General features: G+C 42.1%; 1 protein-coding gene across 4 annotated transcripts in view; it reads left to right on the forward strand.

The window, feature by feature from the left end:
• Positions 1 to 14,868, forward strand: part of abcc1 (ATP-binding cassette, sub-family C (CFTR/MRP), member 1) — a 67,853-nt gene that overhangs the window by 38,598 nt on the left and 14,387 nt on the right. For 3 of the 4 annotated variants that reach the window (XR_004554574.1, XM_034113648.1, XM_034113650.1), the window contains 4 exons: positions 4,629 to 4,796; positions 10,872 to 11,046; positions 12,261 to 12,321; positions 12,782 to 12,902. Coding sequence is in view for 3 of the 4 variants with exons in the window: in XM_034113648.1 (XP_033969539.1) it covers positions 4,629 to 4,796; positions 10,872 to 11,046; positions 12,261 to 12,321; positions 12,782 to 12,902 (525 nt within the window). In the remaining variant the exon portion in view is untranslated. The remainder of the gene's footprint in view (positions 1 to 4,628; positions 4,797 to 10,871; positions 11,047 to 12,260; positions 12,322 to 12,781; positions 12,903 to 14,868) is intronic. The other variant, XM_034113649.1, reaches the window with a different exon arrangement.

Raw genomic sequence — 14,868 nt, forward strand, 5'->3', positions numbered from 1 at the left:
AATGCTGATGTTATTTTTACTGTCCCCAAAAAGCGCGTCGGCAGCCTCCAGGAATGCTTCTTTCACAACTTTGCCGTCTTTGAAAGACTTCATGTGTTTCGCAAGAACGTGGCTGACACGATAAGATGCTATGGTAGCAGCCTTGCTCTTGTTGTTGGGCTTGGTGAAAATGGACTGCTGTGCATTTAGCTGTCCTTTCAGGTCCCTCACCTTTTGGGAGCGTAGGGCAGAATTAGGAGGGAATTCCGTCTCGTAGCGTTTGTGCACTGTTTTGAAATGCCGCTCCTAAATGACCCTTCTTTGATAAAGCCACGCTCACATTGCAGATGAGACAGATGGACTTTGAATTGGAATAGATAAAAAAATAATCATCCTCCCACTCGGAGTGAAAATTATATATTTTGGGCTTTTTTGCTTCTGCCATAATTGTGGTCTTGTGTGTGTGCGGACTGTCACTCCTGTTGCCACGGACAACGTCAGCTAACTGGTGCCCAATGCCCACCAGCCACGCCCCGATACATGGGGTCACGCCAATCACAAAGCTTTGATGCGTTCAAGTGCATTATTCTGGCACAGGAAGATTATGTTATAGGACATTAACGATAAAACAGAATATTGTTGTTCTATTTTTAGACACATCTCGCGATCGACTGGGAATCTCCCCGTCGATCGCGATCGACTGGTTGGGCACCCCTGCCCTATATCAAGGTGTGCAGAATTATTAGGCAGCTTCTTTTCCTCAGTCAAAATGGGCCAAAAAAGAGATTTAACTGACTTTTGAAAAGTCTTTCAGAGGGATGCAGCTCTTGAAATTACTAAGATATTAGTCTGATCACAGAACCATCAAACCTTTTGTTGTAAATAGTCAACAGGGTCACAAGAAACGTGTTGAGACAAAAAGACGCAAATAAACTGCCAAAGATCTGAGAAGAATTAAACGTGAAGCCACCAGGAAGCCATTATCCTCCAGTGCCGTCATATTCCAGAACTGTGACCTACCTGGAGGGCCCAGAAGTCTCAGGTGTTCAGAGGCATGGCCAAGGGTTGGAAGGCTGAAACCACCACTGAACAAGACACATGAGTTCAAACGTCAAGACTGGGCCAAGAAACATCTGAAGGTTTTCTGGACTGATGAGATGAGGGTGACTCTTGACGGACCAGATGGATGGGCCCGTGGCTGGATCAGTACCAGGCCCAGAGCTCCACTTCAACTCTGACACCAGCGAGGTGGAGGTGGGGTTCTGGTATGGGCTGGTATTATTAAGGAGGACCTAGTTGGACCTTTTTGGGTTGAAGATGGACTCAAAATCAACTCCCAAACCTGCTGCCAGTTTTTACAAGACACTTTCTTCCATCATTGGTACAGGAAACAGTCTGCATCTTTCAGGAAGACCATGATTTTCTGAAGGACAATGCTCCATCGCATGCTTCAAAGTACTCCACTGTGTGGTTAACCAGTAAAGGCCTTAAAGAGGAACGAATAATGACATGGCCCCCTTCCTCACCTGACCTAAACCCTTCCTCACCTGACCTAAACCCTTCCTCACCTGACCTAAACCCTTCCTCACCTGACCTTAACCCTTCCTCACCTGACCTAAACCCTTCCTAATCTGACCTAAACCCTTCCTCACCTGACCTTAACCCTTCCTCACCTGACCTTAACCCTTCCTAATCTGACCTAAACCCTTCCTCACCTGACCTTAACCCTTCCTCACCTGACCTAAACCCTTTCTCACCTGACCTTAACCCTTCCTCACCTGACCTAAACCCTTCCTCACCTGACCTAAACCCTTTCTCACCTGACCTTAACCCTTCCTCACCTGACCTAAACCCTTCCTCACCTGACCTTAACCCTTTCTCACCTGACCTTAACCCTTCCTCACCTGACCTTAACCCTTCCTCACCTGACCTAAACCCTTCCTCACCTGACCTTAACCCTTTCTCACCTGACCTTAACCCTTCCTCACCTGACCTAAACCCTTCCTCACCTGACCTTAACCCTTCCTCACCTGACCTAAACCCTTCCTCACCTGACCTAAACCCTTCCTCACCTGACCCTAAACCCTTCCTCACCTGACCTAAACCCTTCCTCACCTGACCTTAACCCTTTCTCACCTGACCTTAACCCTTCCTCACCTGACCTAAACCCTTCCTCACCTGACCTAAACCCTTCCTCACCTGACCTAAACCCTTCCTCACCTGACCTAAACCCTTCCTCACCTGACCTTAACCCTTCCTCACCTGACCTAAACCCTTAATCACCTGACCTAAACCCTTCCTCACCTGACCTTAACCCTTCCTCACCTGACCTTAACCCTTCCTCACCCGACCTAAACCCTTCCTCATCTGACCTAAACCCTTAATCACCTGACCTAAACCCTCACCTGACCTAAACCCTTCCTCACCTGACCTAAACCCTTCCTCACCTGACCTTAACCCTTCCTCACCTGACCTAAACCCTTAATCACCTGACCTAAACCCTTCCTCACCTGACCTTAACCCTTCCTCACCTGACCTTAACCCTTCCTCACCCGACCTAAACCCTTCCTCATCTGACCTAAACCCTTCCTCACCTGACCTAAACCCTTCCTCATCTGACCTAAACCCTTAATCACCTGACCTAAACCCTCACCTGACCTAAACCCTTTCTCACCTGACCTTAACCCTTCCTCACCTGACCTAAACCCTTTCTCCCCTGACCTTAACCCTTCCTCACCTGACCTAAACCCTTCCTCACCTGACCTTAACCCTTCCTCACCTGACCTAAACCCTTCCTCACCTGACCTAAACCCTTTCTCACCTGACCTAAACCCTTAATCACCTGACCTAAACCCTTCCTCACCTGACCTTAACCCTTCCTCACCTGACCTTAACCCTTCCTCACCCGACCTAAACCCGTCCTCACCTGACCTAAACCCTTCCTCACCCGACCTAAACCCGTCCTCACCTGACCTAAACCCTTCCTAATCTGACCCAAACCCTTCCTCACCTGACCTAAACCCTTCCTCACCTGACCTTAACCCTTCCTCACCTGACCTTAACCCTTCCTCACCTGACCTAAACCCTTCCTCACCCGACCTAAACCCGTCCTCACCTGACCTAAACCCTTCCTCACCTGACCTTAACCCTTCCTCACCTGACCTTAACCCTTCCTCACCTGACCTAAACCCTTCCTCACCTGACCTTAACCCTTCCTCACCTGACCTAAACCCTTCCTCACCTGACCTTAACCCTTCCTCACCTGACCTTAACCCTTCCTCACCTGACCTAAACCCTTCCTCACCTGACCTAAACCCTTCCTCACCTGACCTAAACTCTTCCTCACCTGACCTAAACTCTATAGAGAACTTGTGGGCCCTTCTTAAAGGGAGATTTACGGTGAAGGAAACAACTCTCTGAACAGAGTCTGTGGTTGCTGCTGTAACAAAAGGTGATCGTCACCTGACCTTAACCTTAACCCTTCCTCACCTGACCTTAACCTTAAACCTATGATTCAGAGAAGGCTTGGGAGAAGGTGATGAGATCAGATGAGACCAACGAGATCTTTGGCAGCAACTCGACACACCGTGTTTGGAGGAAGAGAAATGCTGACTATAACCCCAGAACACCATCCCCCCCCACCGTCAGGCATGGAGGTGGAAACATTCTGCTTTGGGGGTGTTTCTCTGCTCAGGGGACAGGACGGCTTCCCTGCACCGAGGAGAGGATGTACGGGGCCATGCACCGTAACATCTTGGCCGATAGCCTCCTTCCCTCAGCCAGGACACTGAAAATGGGTCATGGAGGGGTCTTCCAGCAGGACAATGACCCTGAACATACGGCCAAGACAACACAGGAGAGGCTAAAGAAGAAGCACATTGAGGTGATGGAGGGGCCTAGCCAGTCTCCGGACCTTAATCCCATAGAACATCTGTGGAGGGAGCTGAAGCTTCCAGAGGCCAAGCATCAGCCTCAAAACCTGCAGGATTTGGAGAGGGTCTTCAGAGAGGAGTGGACCAACATCCTTCCTGAGTTGTGCACAGACCTGGAGACCAGCTACAAGAAGTGTCTGACCTCTGTGTGTCCAACAAGGGTTTCTCCATCAAGTACTAACACATGTTCTGCAAGGGGATCAAATACTTATTTCACAGTTAAATGCAAATCAATTTGTATCTTTCATATAATGTCCATTTCTGGATTTTCTTTCTGATATTCTTACTCTCACTGTTAGTATAAACCTACCATTAAAAGTATATAGACTGTTCTTTTCTTTGTAAGTGGGCCAACTTACAAAATCTGCAAGGGATCAAATAATTATTTCCTCCACTGTACATATCTATAATATGTAGCTATACCATAGCTTGCTGGTGCCTTTGGCCGTCCACTCAGGGCTGCAGAGGGGAATGGAATCTGGTTGCTGGGAAAGTCACGGAGACAGAATGCTTCTCTCTCTATTGTTTTGATTATTATTATGCTCTCTATGATCTTGCCGCTTTTACAAGAGACTTCAGAGACATTTTTTTTCTCAAATGCTTACTATTCAGTTGAAAAACGCACATAAACATCACACAAGGCACCTGTTGTTTTATTATAAAGAGCTTTTTCTTTGTTTATATCTCTGGCTTTATCCCTGTGTGTTTCCTGTACAGGGGGTGAATCTGTCTGGCGGTCAGAAGCAGAGGGTAAGCCTGGCCCGGGCCTTGTACTGTGACCGCGCTGTCTACCTGCTGGATGACCCGCTGTCTGCCGTCGACGCTCATGTAGGAAAACATATTTTTGATCAAGTCATCGGCCCACGGGGACTGCTGAAGGACAAGGTGTGTATGATCTTTAGATTCACCAAGCTAGAGCACAATGCGTTCCTGCTGATCATTGCTAATGGTTCAAACTGATATGTGTTATAGGCAGTAAGTAAGCCATGGTCAGATGAACCAATACAAAGTGTAAATGGTCCACCAAATGAAAGATCTCAATTTAACTTTAAAACTACAGGAAGTACAGACATGTGCCTTTAATTACATCACAAAGTTCCAAAGAAATTTTTTTTCATAAAATTCTCCCTTTTTTAACACTAGAACCGCCAACGGGTCAATTTTACCCACAGCTGTTTTTTGATTGTATGTAACTTTTTTTCAATAAAATATTAAAGTCTCCCAGTCCGTGACTTTTCCTGAAAGGGTGTTATGTAGCACCCTCTGTTGTTAAAAATGGTCAATATGAAGTCAGATTGAAAAAATCGCCCAAAAAATTGCCTTTTATACCTATATCCGCCAGCGGGTAATATTTACCTCATAGAAAATGCAGCGTAAACATGACGTGTTGCTATAGCAAAGCCTTTTGTCTACTGCGGTTCCATATAGATACAGATGGAGCGTTTTATTTTGGACAGTTTGAAACGCGAGGGTCGTGATTGGTCCAAGATCGGCCCGAGATCGGCCCGTGATGAAGAGCCGGCCCCCAGTCTGACTTGATACCGCCCCCGTGATAAATAAATGTAATTATTGTGAAGCCAGCTGCAATGGATCATTGATCCACCAGGGGGTGCAGTGGGGTTCCACACTGGAGTCATGTGAAATCAACTTCGACACAGTAAACTGGATGTACAGTATGTCTGGTACTAATGTATAGCGGATCTTTGTTAAGATCCATATGTCACGGATAGGATCATAGTCTGTGCTAAATAAGACATGTAATCATTTACAAAACATCACCATGTTGTTATTTAACAAAATAATGTTGTTTAGTCGAAAAAAAACGAACGAGCCGGCTCTCCCGATTTTTAATCCTAATTTAATCATCATCTTCACCACGATCATTGATGTTTATGTTCGCCGAATTGACATGAAATCACTGACAAATATGAATATTCTGTATTCAACTTCATTGAAACGATCAGGATGGGTGTTATTTTTCCCCACAATGACCAAGTCGCTGCAAATTATCCCGTTTATTACATGGCCACATTCTCAACAAAGTAACGACATGACTCCCAATCTTAATTGAAATGCTTTTATGGATTTAGAAAATGTTTTTATTGATTTAAAAAATAGTTGTATGTATTGATTTAAATTGACATGCATCCGCTAAGAGAAAACATGTTTTATGTAATTTTATAAGGACTTTTCAATGTTCGACATCGCTCATGTGAAATCAACTTCGATACAGTAAACTGGATGTTGTGGTGCCGAGAGACGGGAGTCGGAGGTGGGGTATCAAAAGTACAAGCTAAACTTTTATTTAGCATCTGAACACACATGTAAACAACTTCATGCCCGGGAAGCGAAGACCGGCGGAAACAGCTGGTCTGGTTCACTAAAATGTCCGTGCGGAACAATACCCCAACCCATAGATCCGTGGGTGAATAATGTCAATCACCACAATGTACAGTATGTCTGGTACTAATGTGTAGGTTACTCTGAGTGACAAGCTTACAGTTAGTGAAGTAATACTTTTTTTTTGTGAGTCACGACCTGACTGTTTCATTCTAACATAACGGCCGCTCCAAATATGACTGTTTCCACTCGGACTTCAATACAGCAACACCATTGTTTGGTTTCCATGGTAGCGTGTCTCTTTAGTAGCATGCACTCCTTTCCTGTAAATTACAGGTCCAGCCAGGCAAAACAGTAATATGAAATATGAACGTTAGTTTTTAACTGAAATGATCAAATAAAGTCAAAATGTCACAGTGTTTACAAACATTGACCATACCGTTCACCAGCCCCCACCCACCTATGTTGAATATAGCCTACTCTTTGTTTAAAACTAATTGGCCATCGGAATGTGTGTGTGTCCCAACCCCCCCTGTGATATCTCTTCTCCAGCAGTCTGTAGGTTTGTGTTCGCATATTTATGCTGTCGCAGTTCCTGTTGTTTCTATCGCGCATTGCCGGTATGAAAGGGTCTGTGCCGGAAATATCAAGATAACACGGCAGGGTCCGTTACAGTTTGTTTTCATCTGATTTCAAATAAACAAAGTCTTGGCTTTCAGAATATTAAACTTGTTTCGGCAAATTTAGATGATAAATACAACTATGAAGCTTGTAACGGCATAATTACTTAAGCGGAGAACGGAGTAATGTAACGTTACAGCAGGCATAACAACAGCCGGTGTTTATTTTATTATTATATATAGTCGTTATTCATTTGTTTTAAAGCTCAATAAGGAAGATTTAAACTTTCACACACGTTGACCGGCGAAAAACCGGTTCACCTACCCCCCTCTGAGTGAATACCTGTTAACTTCACATCTTGTCACAAACTTTTTGGAAGAAAAGACTGACCCAAGATATCTTGGTTTGATTTGGAGAAGGCTTTTAAAGCCTATTGTATACTAACGGGCCGTCTCCACAGCAGCGTTAAAAAAATCTTGGAGGTGGGCGTATCTGAAGCTTGAGGATTTTTTGCGAGCAACCAATCACATGAATCTCCCGCCCGGGACATACGAAGCAAAAAAGCCTGAAGTAAACTGGATATAAACTCCCCAAAACAGGCGAAAACCTACCACTGTCTCTGCCACCTCCCTCCATGCCTGACTCCTCCGGTTTATATCCCGGTAGGTCTGGTCATAAAGCACCGGGTGATTGATTCGCTACCGCTAATTTCTCCTCCATTTTTTGGAATATGAGGAAATGATCTGCGGTATGTCTCTCCCAGCATACACGCCGTTTGATTGGCTAGAGCTTGAACTGCCAGATTTGCGTACACGGGATTTGATTGGCTGCCGCTTCCACCTCAGCTTCAAAAGTTGAACATTGTTCAACTTTGAATCTTGAAAATCCTGAGAATCTCCGCTCGCCTGCCCACAATGCATTCCGGCGAAAAGTGAGGGAAAGTGACGTCACCCCATTCAAAGTGAATGGGCAGAAGCGTTTCAAGATTTTTTAACGCTGCTGTGGAGACGGCCCGTAACTCTTCCCGTCAAGAATATGAATAGAACTTAGATAGATCACTTCTGCGAATGAATAGCTAAAAATATGTATTTCTTAATAAACTAAATAGGCCACCATTGGTAGCAGTTCTCATTATATACTTCTCAGTAACTGCTCCCCTTAAATTAAATGTATTCTGTAGATTTTGGGGATTCATTAATGCATTTATTGCCATCACCATGCTTTTTCAAGACTCTTTTAAATTCTATCATTTTATAAGGACTTTTCAATGTTCGACATCGCGTGAAACAGAGGATTTCGACATTCTGTATTCCTTGCTTACTTCCTTAAACCTTTTCTCCTCCTTATCTCTTTCATGACTTTTTTTTTAATGCCGGTGTTTATTTTATTATTATATATAGTCGTTATTCATTTGTTTTAAAGCTCAATAAAGAAGATTTAAACTTTCACACACGTTGACCGGCGAAAAACTCTGCCCGGTTCCTTCGGCCCCCACCACGTTGAATAAACAGAAGGCTGCTTTTGTGGAGGAAGTACTGTATGTTGATTTTTGACATGTAAATGGGTACCTACCCCCCTCTGAGTGAATACCTGTTGTACCTGTCCGGGGCTAAGCCCATAGGACGATGCTCTGATGTCATCACCCTCGCACATTTGTCATATGTTTACAAATAACAATGTTAACACTTTCTCGTTCTTAATATATGCTATATTTAGGGTCGATATGTGTTGAATTTACTTTAAAATAGCAGATCACTGTGATTCGGCTTAGTGAACGTGTGTCTCTTCTCCGCGGCTCCTCCGTGCAGAGAGGCCCCCCCCCCCGTTGACAATTCACGAGCGTCTAACTCTCTCCCCCCTCCCCCGTCGCACCTTCTAACAGAACCCCCCCACATATCAAATCCCAATTTAACTGCTCTGGAGCCGAAATGAAAGAGTTTTAAAAATGTTTACGTTTTGGTACGTTTTTAGGGAAATGTTGTAATATTGCAACGTTGGCCTTAGGTGGGAGCAGAATTTCTGTATTTCTACTCACATTGTCTGAATAAATATATTGAACAACTAAGGGTTCATTTGCAGGATTGATTGCTTACTTAGCCCTATATCAGTATATAGCATGAATAATAATCACACATCACTCATATTTGTTATGAATAATCATTTATCATTTATTAAATAGTAAGTTGCTTTGGATAAAAGCGTCAGCTAAATGCAATTTATGAAAGCCTCACTCAGGATTTTTTTAACAAGTGTTTTTATTGCTCTTTGGGCATTAAAAACAAGATTTTAACTTTAGTTTTTTATATAATATCTGCATTTTCTCTTGTGAAAAACGAAGTCTTAGTTTGGCCATAGTTATTTAATATATAACGCCATCTCCTGGTTAAATCCTGAAATTGAAAATCTGGCAACGCCCTCTTGCAAAATAGTGGGAGGGCTTAACATTCCCAGATACTGGTCTTTGGCAGGTCTTAGGCAGGTAACTGGCTGGTAGTAGGCAGGAAGCTGTATGCTGGAGTCTGAAATAAGATGCCCCATCTGTAGAGAGATAGATTGAGAGAGAGATAGATAGATAGAGAGAGATAGACCGATAGATAGTTATAGATAGATCGATAGATAGTTATAGATAGATCGATAGATAGTTATAGATAGATAGAGAGAGAGATAGAGAGATTTGTACCTAAACAAAACACAAGTCTAACACCAAGCGTTTAAATCAGCACTGGTAGCGATATTTTATACTTCATGCTGTCTGCACAAACTATATAATATGAAAAGCTGAGAGTCCACAGATTCTATTGGTATAAGTTTCATCCCTGTGCGATCAAAACTCACTGTTCTACATCAAATCAATAGCGGGTCAATTTGACCCGTTGGCGGTTTTAGGTATACAGCGACCTCTGGTGGTTCTAGTGTTAAAGATCCCCTATTATACTCTTCTTCAACAATATATTCCAGGTCTCAGATATATACAGAACATCTCTCTGAAGTGTTTGGCTGAAACACCAAACAGATCATTGTGACATCCCGTAAACTCCTCTGTTTCAGCCCTGTTCCAAAAGGGCTGACTCTGTGGGTGTTTCTCAATGTCGGGGACGCTTGCTTGGTAGCACATGTCTTCCGAGTCACTTGCTTCAGAAGCGAGGCAAGAATCCTTCCTAGCCTCGGAAAACAAAGAATTGTGGAACAGGCTAACAGGTGTGCAGGTGTGCGTCATATGCGAGGCCCTGCCTTAAATGGAGCGCTATTTCCGCCAAAGATTTGGAAATTGGTCCGTGCGCAAAGCATTGTGGGGATTATTAATAATAATTATAATAATTAATTATATAAATTGTCAATATTTGTGTGTTTAAAATATGGAATGCACCCAGAAATTTGTAAAATATGATTAAAAATAATAATTTGCGCAATATATATATGCTTTTCCTATACTGTATGGCTGAAGTTCAGTTCGGAGGCAAGTCTCTGTAGCAGGTTAGCCAATTGTTGATTAAATATATGAACATATGTCATAAAATGTAGCCAATCAGCGTCCTCAAAACTAATACAAGAGGGGCGATTATTTTATCGCCCCAAGTAAGCAACTACTACGCAGCTGGACGACGCCCACAGGATTGCGGTGAGGAAAGACAATGAGGAGGTGGATAAAAACAGGCATATTTTATCCATAATAATGAAGTTTTGTGGGGCTTTTGAGTTGGCTTCAACTTTTTGTATTACTGTTGATTATACCATTGTTCTGTAATATATATATATATATATATATATATATATATATATTTCCATACATATATATATATGATATATATATGATATATATATATATATATATATATACATACATAGATGTTGCAAGTATTGCTAATGCCATTGTTTTCTAAGTTTTTATACATAGTCCTCAGTCTGAAATGCTTCAATTGTTTATGGAGGCATTAAATTGTAAGACAAAAATTATACAAGTTACATTTTTTTAAACACAATCATGTTAAATATGTGCAGACTCGTGTGCTGGTGACCCATGGACTGAGCTACCTGCCCCAGGCCGACCTGATCCTGGTCCTGGTGGAGGGGCAGATCACAGAGATGGGCTCCTACCAGCACCTCATGGCCACAGAAGGAGCCTTTGCTGAGTTTCTGCGAACATACGCTGCCGTCGAACACACTGACAGCAATGGTGAGAAATTCATTTCATTTCATTTCAAACCTTTATTTATCCAGGTGTATCCCATTGAGATCATTGATCTCTTTTTCAAGGGAGACCTGCTCAAGTAGGTTCCACATGAAACATAAAAACATAAACAGAACAACAAAAAGGACATCATACAGCATCATTTCAGGGATTACAATTGACATAACTATCCACATGAACAGGTACCAACAGCTTCCGATTGAGTAGCATCCAACCGAGCTTCAAAAACATTTAGTGGCACCAGATTGCTCAGTTTCCATTTTAATTGCAGACTATTCCAGGACAGTGGAGCTGCGCATCTAAATGCTATCTTCCCTAAGACAGTCCTAGCAGTTGGCACATTTAATAAAACCACAGCATGCGATCTCAGGCAGTAGCCACTTACAATTCGCCGTGAGATCAGGGAGCAGATGTAGGATGGAAGTTTCCCTAACATGGCTTTGTATATAAAAATGTACCAGTGACTGAGCCTCCGTACAGTTAGCGAAGGCAAACCAGCCCTTGCATACAGGGTACAGTGATGGGTTAATGCTTTACAGTTTGTCACAAATCTCAGTGCACTGTGATACGCAGCATCTAAAAAAAAATAAAAAATACTGCATACACACAGCCCTGAAGAGTAATGGATTACATGTGACGGGATTACGTAATCAGGATAAAGAAAATGGTAACTGTTCCCTTTCAGTTACATAAAAAAGGCATATTAAAATTGGGGATTACAATCTTACAATATATTTGAAAAAAAAAACATACATCCCAACACTTCAAGTCTCACATCACCCAGTGAAAGGAGTCTTACTTGGTGGGGATGGAATAGCTGCTTTCATTCTTTTCTTAAATATCTTATTTATTTGTATTACAGTAGGAGGAAACCAGATAAACTAAACAAAAATACTGCTAATGATTTTAATTCATGTATTAAACTTAAACGGTATACTGTAGGCCTGGTATCTTTGTATTTGCTTCGGCTGGTATCTCTGTATATGCTGTTTTTCTTCTTTTTGTCAGTGTAGTAGGTGGACACCTGATTTGTTTAAAATACGCTGTTAATCCATATACTGCAGTAACTTAAAAAAGAGCATATGGTGTTTGTTTTTTAAAGGTAAACTACTAATTGTAAAACAATATGTTTTTAAAGTAAACCTCCCAAATATTCTGGTTTAGTTGCATTACATTGTTTTGTTTCCTGCCTCATTAAGAACCTGTGGCAAATAGTGGAACCAAAGGAGCAGAGAATGGCATTGTTACTGCTCTTCTTGGGTGAGTAAAACTTAACAACAATGGAGCTCTACACCATAGAGAAACCATACAGTATTTATCAGGCTTTGGATACACACCCACAATGCCTTTTAGTGCAATAAATACATTTTCTATTCAGAATATAGAATTGTAAAGAATGGGCTTCATGTAAGAAATGTTTTGGTATTCTTATCCTTCTCTTATTTTTTGTAAGTGTTACAAATCTTACAAACTTGAAGTAAATGACTTGATTCGGCCTGACGATAACCTCCTGTTTAAGAGGAGCTGAAAGTTATTGAGATTTCATCATTAGCATTATTATTTTAATACCAGAAAAGTACGAAAAATATTTTTGATGTAGATCGAGCACAAGGCTCACTATCATTAGACTTACACTTAACGTTTATTTCAGCATTATATATACTAACTGTTCGCCTTATTTAAGGTCTATGTTTTTACATGTTGCTTCGTGTTTTGGTAGTAGTCAAAGTGTCGACAGTGTGTCCAAACTGTCTCAGACGGGTAACCAGGAACTAAGCAAGGAAGCCAAACACCCCGAGCTGGGCAAACTGACAGAGGCTGACAAGGCCAGCACCGGACAGGTAGGTGGAGGCTTTTGAAACCCCATCAGAGAAAAACATTCATCATGGTGATGGAAAATCTGAATGAGCTTAGCAATAAGAGACTGATGTGTTGTCTGGATGTTTATTGGATCTTGTACAAGGTGTTGAGAGTATGAACAATACAAGTGAATACAGAGGTGCAGTCACATTGTTCCACCATCAATTCTGAAGCACAGCCATTCTCTCTTGATGTTTATCCTAAACAAGGCAAGCATTTAACTTAATCTAAAAATTAGTCGGCTCAATTGGTTCTCAAATCCTAGTCAGTGGCGGCGCCAGGGTATGGCTGGGGTAGGCTACAGCCATACCAAGAAATGGCTTAGCCCCACCTTAGCCCCACCATGAAAAATGATGTTAAAGTAAGCTAAATAAAGTCCGTCATCTCGCGCGGAGTAAATTGCACAGACAGCAGTTAGTCAAATTGATTTCAGTAGCCACTTGTCTGGAAATACCGAAGACTAGAAACGGTTTTGAAAACTTTTGTCACATAGTGATCTTCTTCCCAATAAAACATCTTTGATAATGTCTTCTGGCCAATCAGAATCACGATAACGGCGTGCAGGAAGTCCCAACGGAGAATACTTTAGCGGTAGTACATCTCTATATACATAGATACAACATTACGTGAAATAAGACCCCACGGTTTGATGATTGATAGGTGTGTGGACTGTCTTTCATTTTGACACACAGAACAATGGGGGCTATCCACCCTTATCCACAATGTAAAGTAATTCACACAGCCTCTTCCCTCTTCTCTGAGAGGAGGAGCAGGTTCAGCTTTCAGAACAAAGTAACAAAAAACAAAAATGGCATTCATTTTTTTAAATGTGTAGTAATAGATTTATTTATTTTTCTTCTCAAGAGAGTACCAGAATGTGTATTTTATGTTAGTATTTCAAAAAATCTCCTGGGGGAGAATCCCCCCAGACCCCCCTGCAGGGGTTGGGTTTTCAGCATGTCAACTCTTTCACTTGTGGGGAAATTGCAGGATTGGCTTCAGGTCGCCCTTTTTATTTACTACAAGACAAATGTGCCTTTTTATTTCATACAGTTCAATTTGGATTGAGACAGGGAAATAATCTAAACCTCACGCGTGGCGTTTCACTGTCAAGGGAGCGATATAGCGTGTATGTAATTACATTGCAAATACTGACTTGAGCCCCACCACTGTATGGGTTAGCCCTACCATAGATTACCCAACACAAATACTCTGGAGCCGCCACTGATCCTAGTCAACACATTCCTAGCATTCCTGGCCTTGCATGGCAGCAAAACACTGGGGCAGTCTGAATGCGACAGCTCTTTGCGTCTTTGTCTTGTGACTCTATGTAGAGATAAGGATCTGACACCAGGAGAGATATGTGACCTACCTAAATGTTTTCTAGCATGAGAAGGACGTTTAAGATGGTAATATGTAGAAGGCTTGAATATATTTAAACTCATATCTAGGAATTCAATACAAAATGACTTACAGTACCTTGCAAAAGAGTTTACCCCCCTTGGTGCTTTTCTTTTTCTTTTATGTATCCCCACAGTAGTAGAACATAAACTTGTTTTACAAATATATAAAAACTGAAAAGCAGTGTGTGCCGATGCATTCACACCCTTTGCTATGTAGCCCCAACAATGACCTTCAGAGTTCAATTATGAGTTGAATAAAGTACACCTGTGTGCAGTCCAAGTGTCACATTATCTCTGATATCAGGTACATTATCTCAATCAATCAATCATAGTTTATTTCTATAGCCCAATATCACATTACAGTTGTCTCAGTGGACTTTACAGTTTGTACAGAATATGAATACAACCCCCCAAAGAAACCCCCCAGTTAATGGGGGATAATGGAAGAAACCTCGAGGAGAGCAGCAGAGGATGCTTGAAAATGCATGTGTCTATAAATAAGAAGAAGATGGATCTAGATGGATCTCAACAATCCTGTGGGAGC

Source organism: Trematomus bernacchii, unplaced genomic scaffold (assembly GCF_902827165.1).
Source record: "Trematomus bernacchii unplaced genomic scaffold, fTreBer1.1, whole genome shotgun sequence".
Taxonomy (NCBI): Eukaryota; Metazoa; Chordata; class Actinopteri; order Perciformes; family Nototheniidae; genus Trematomus; species Trematomus bernacchii.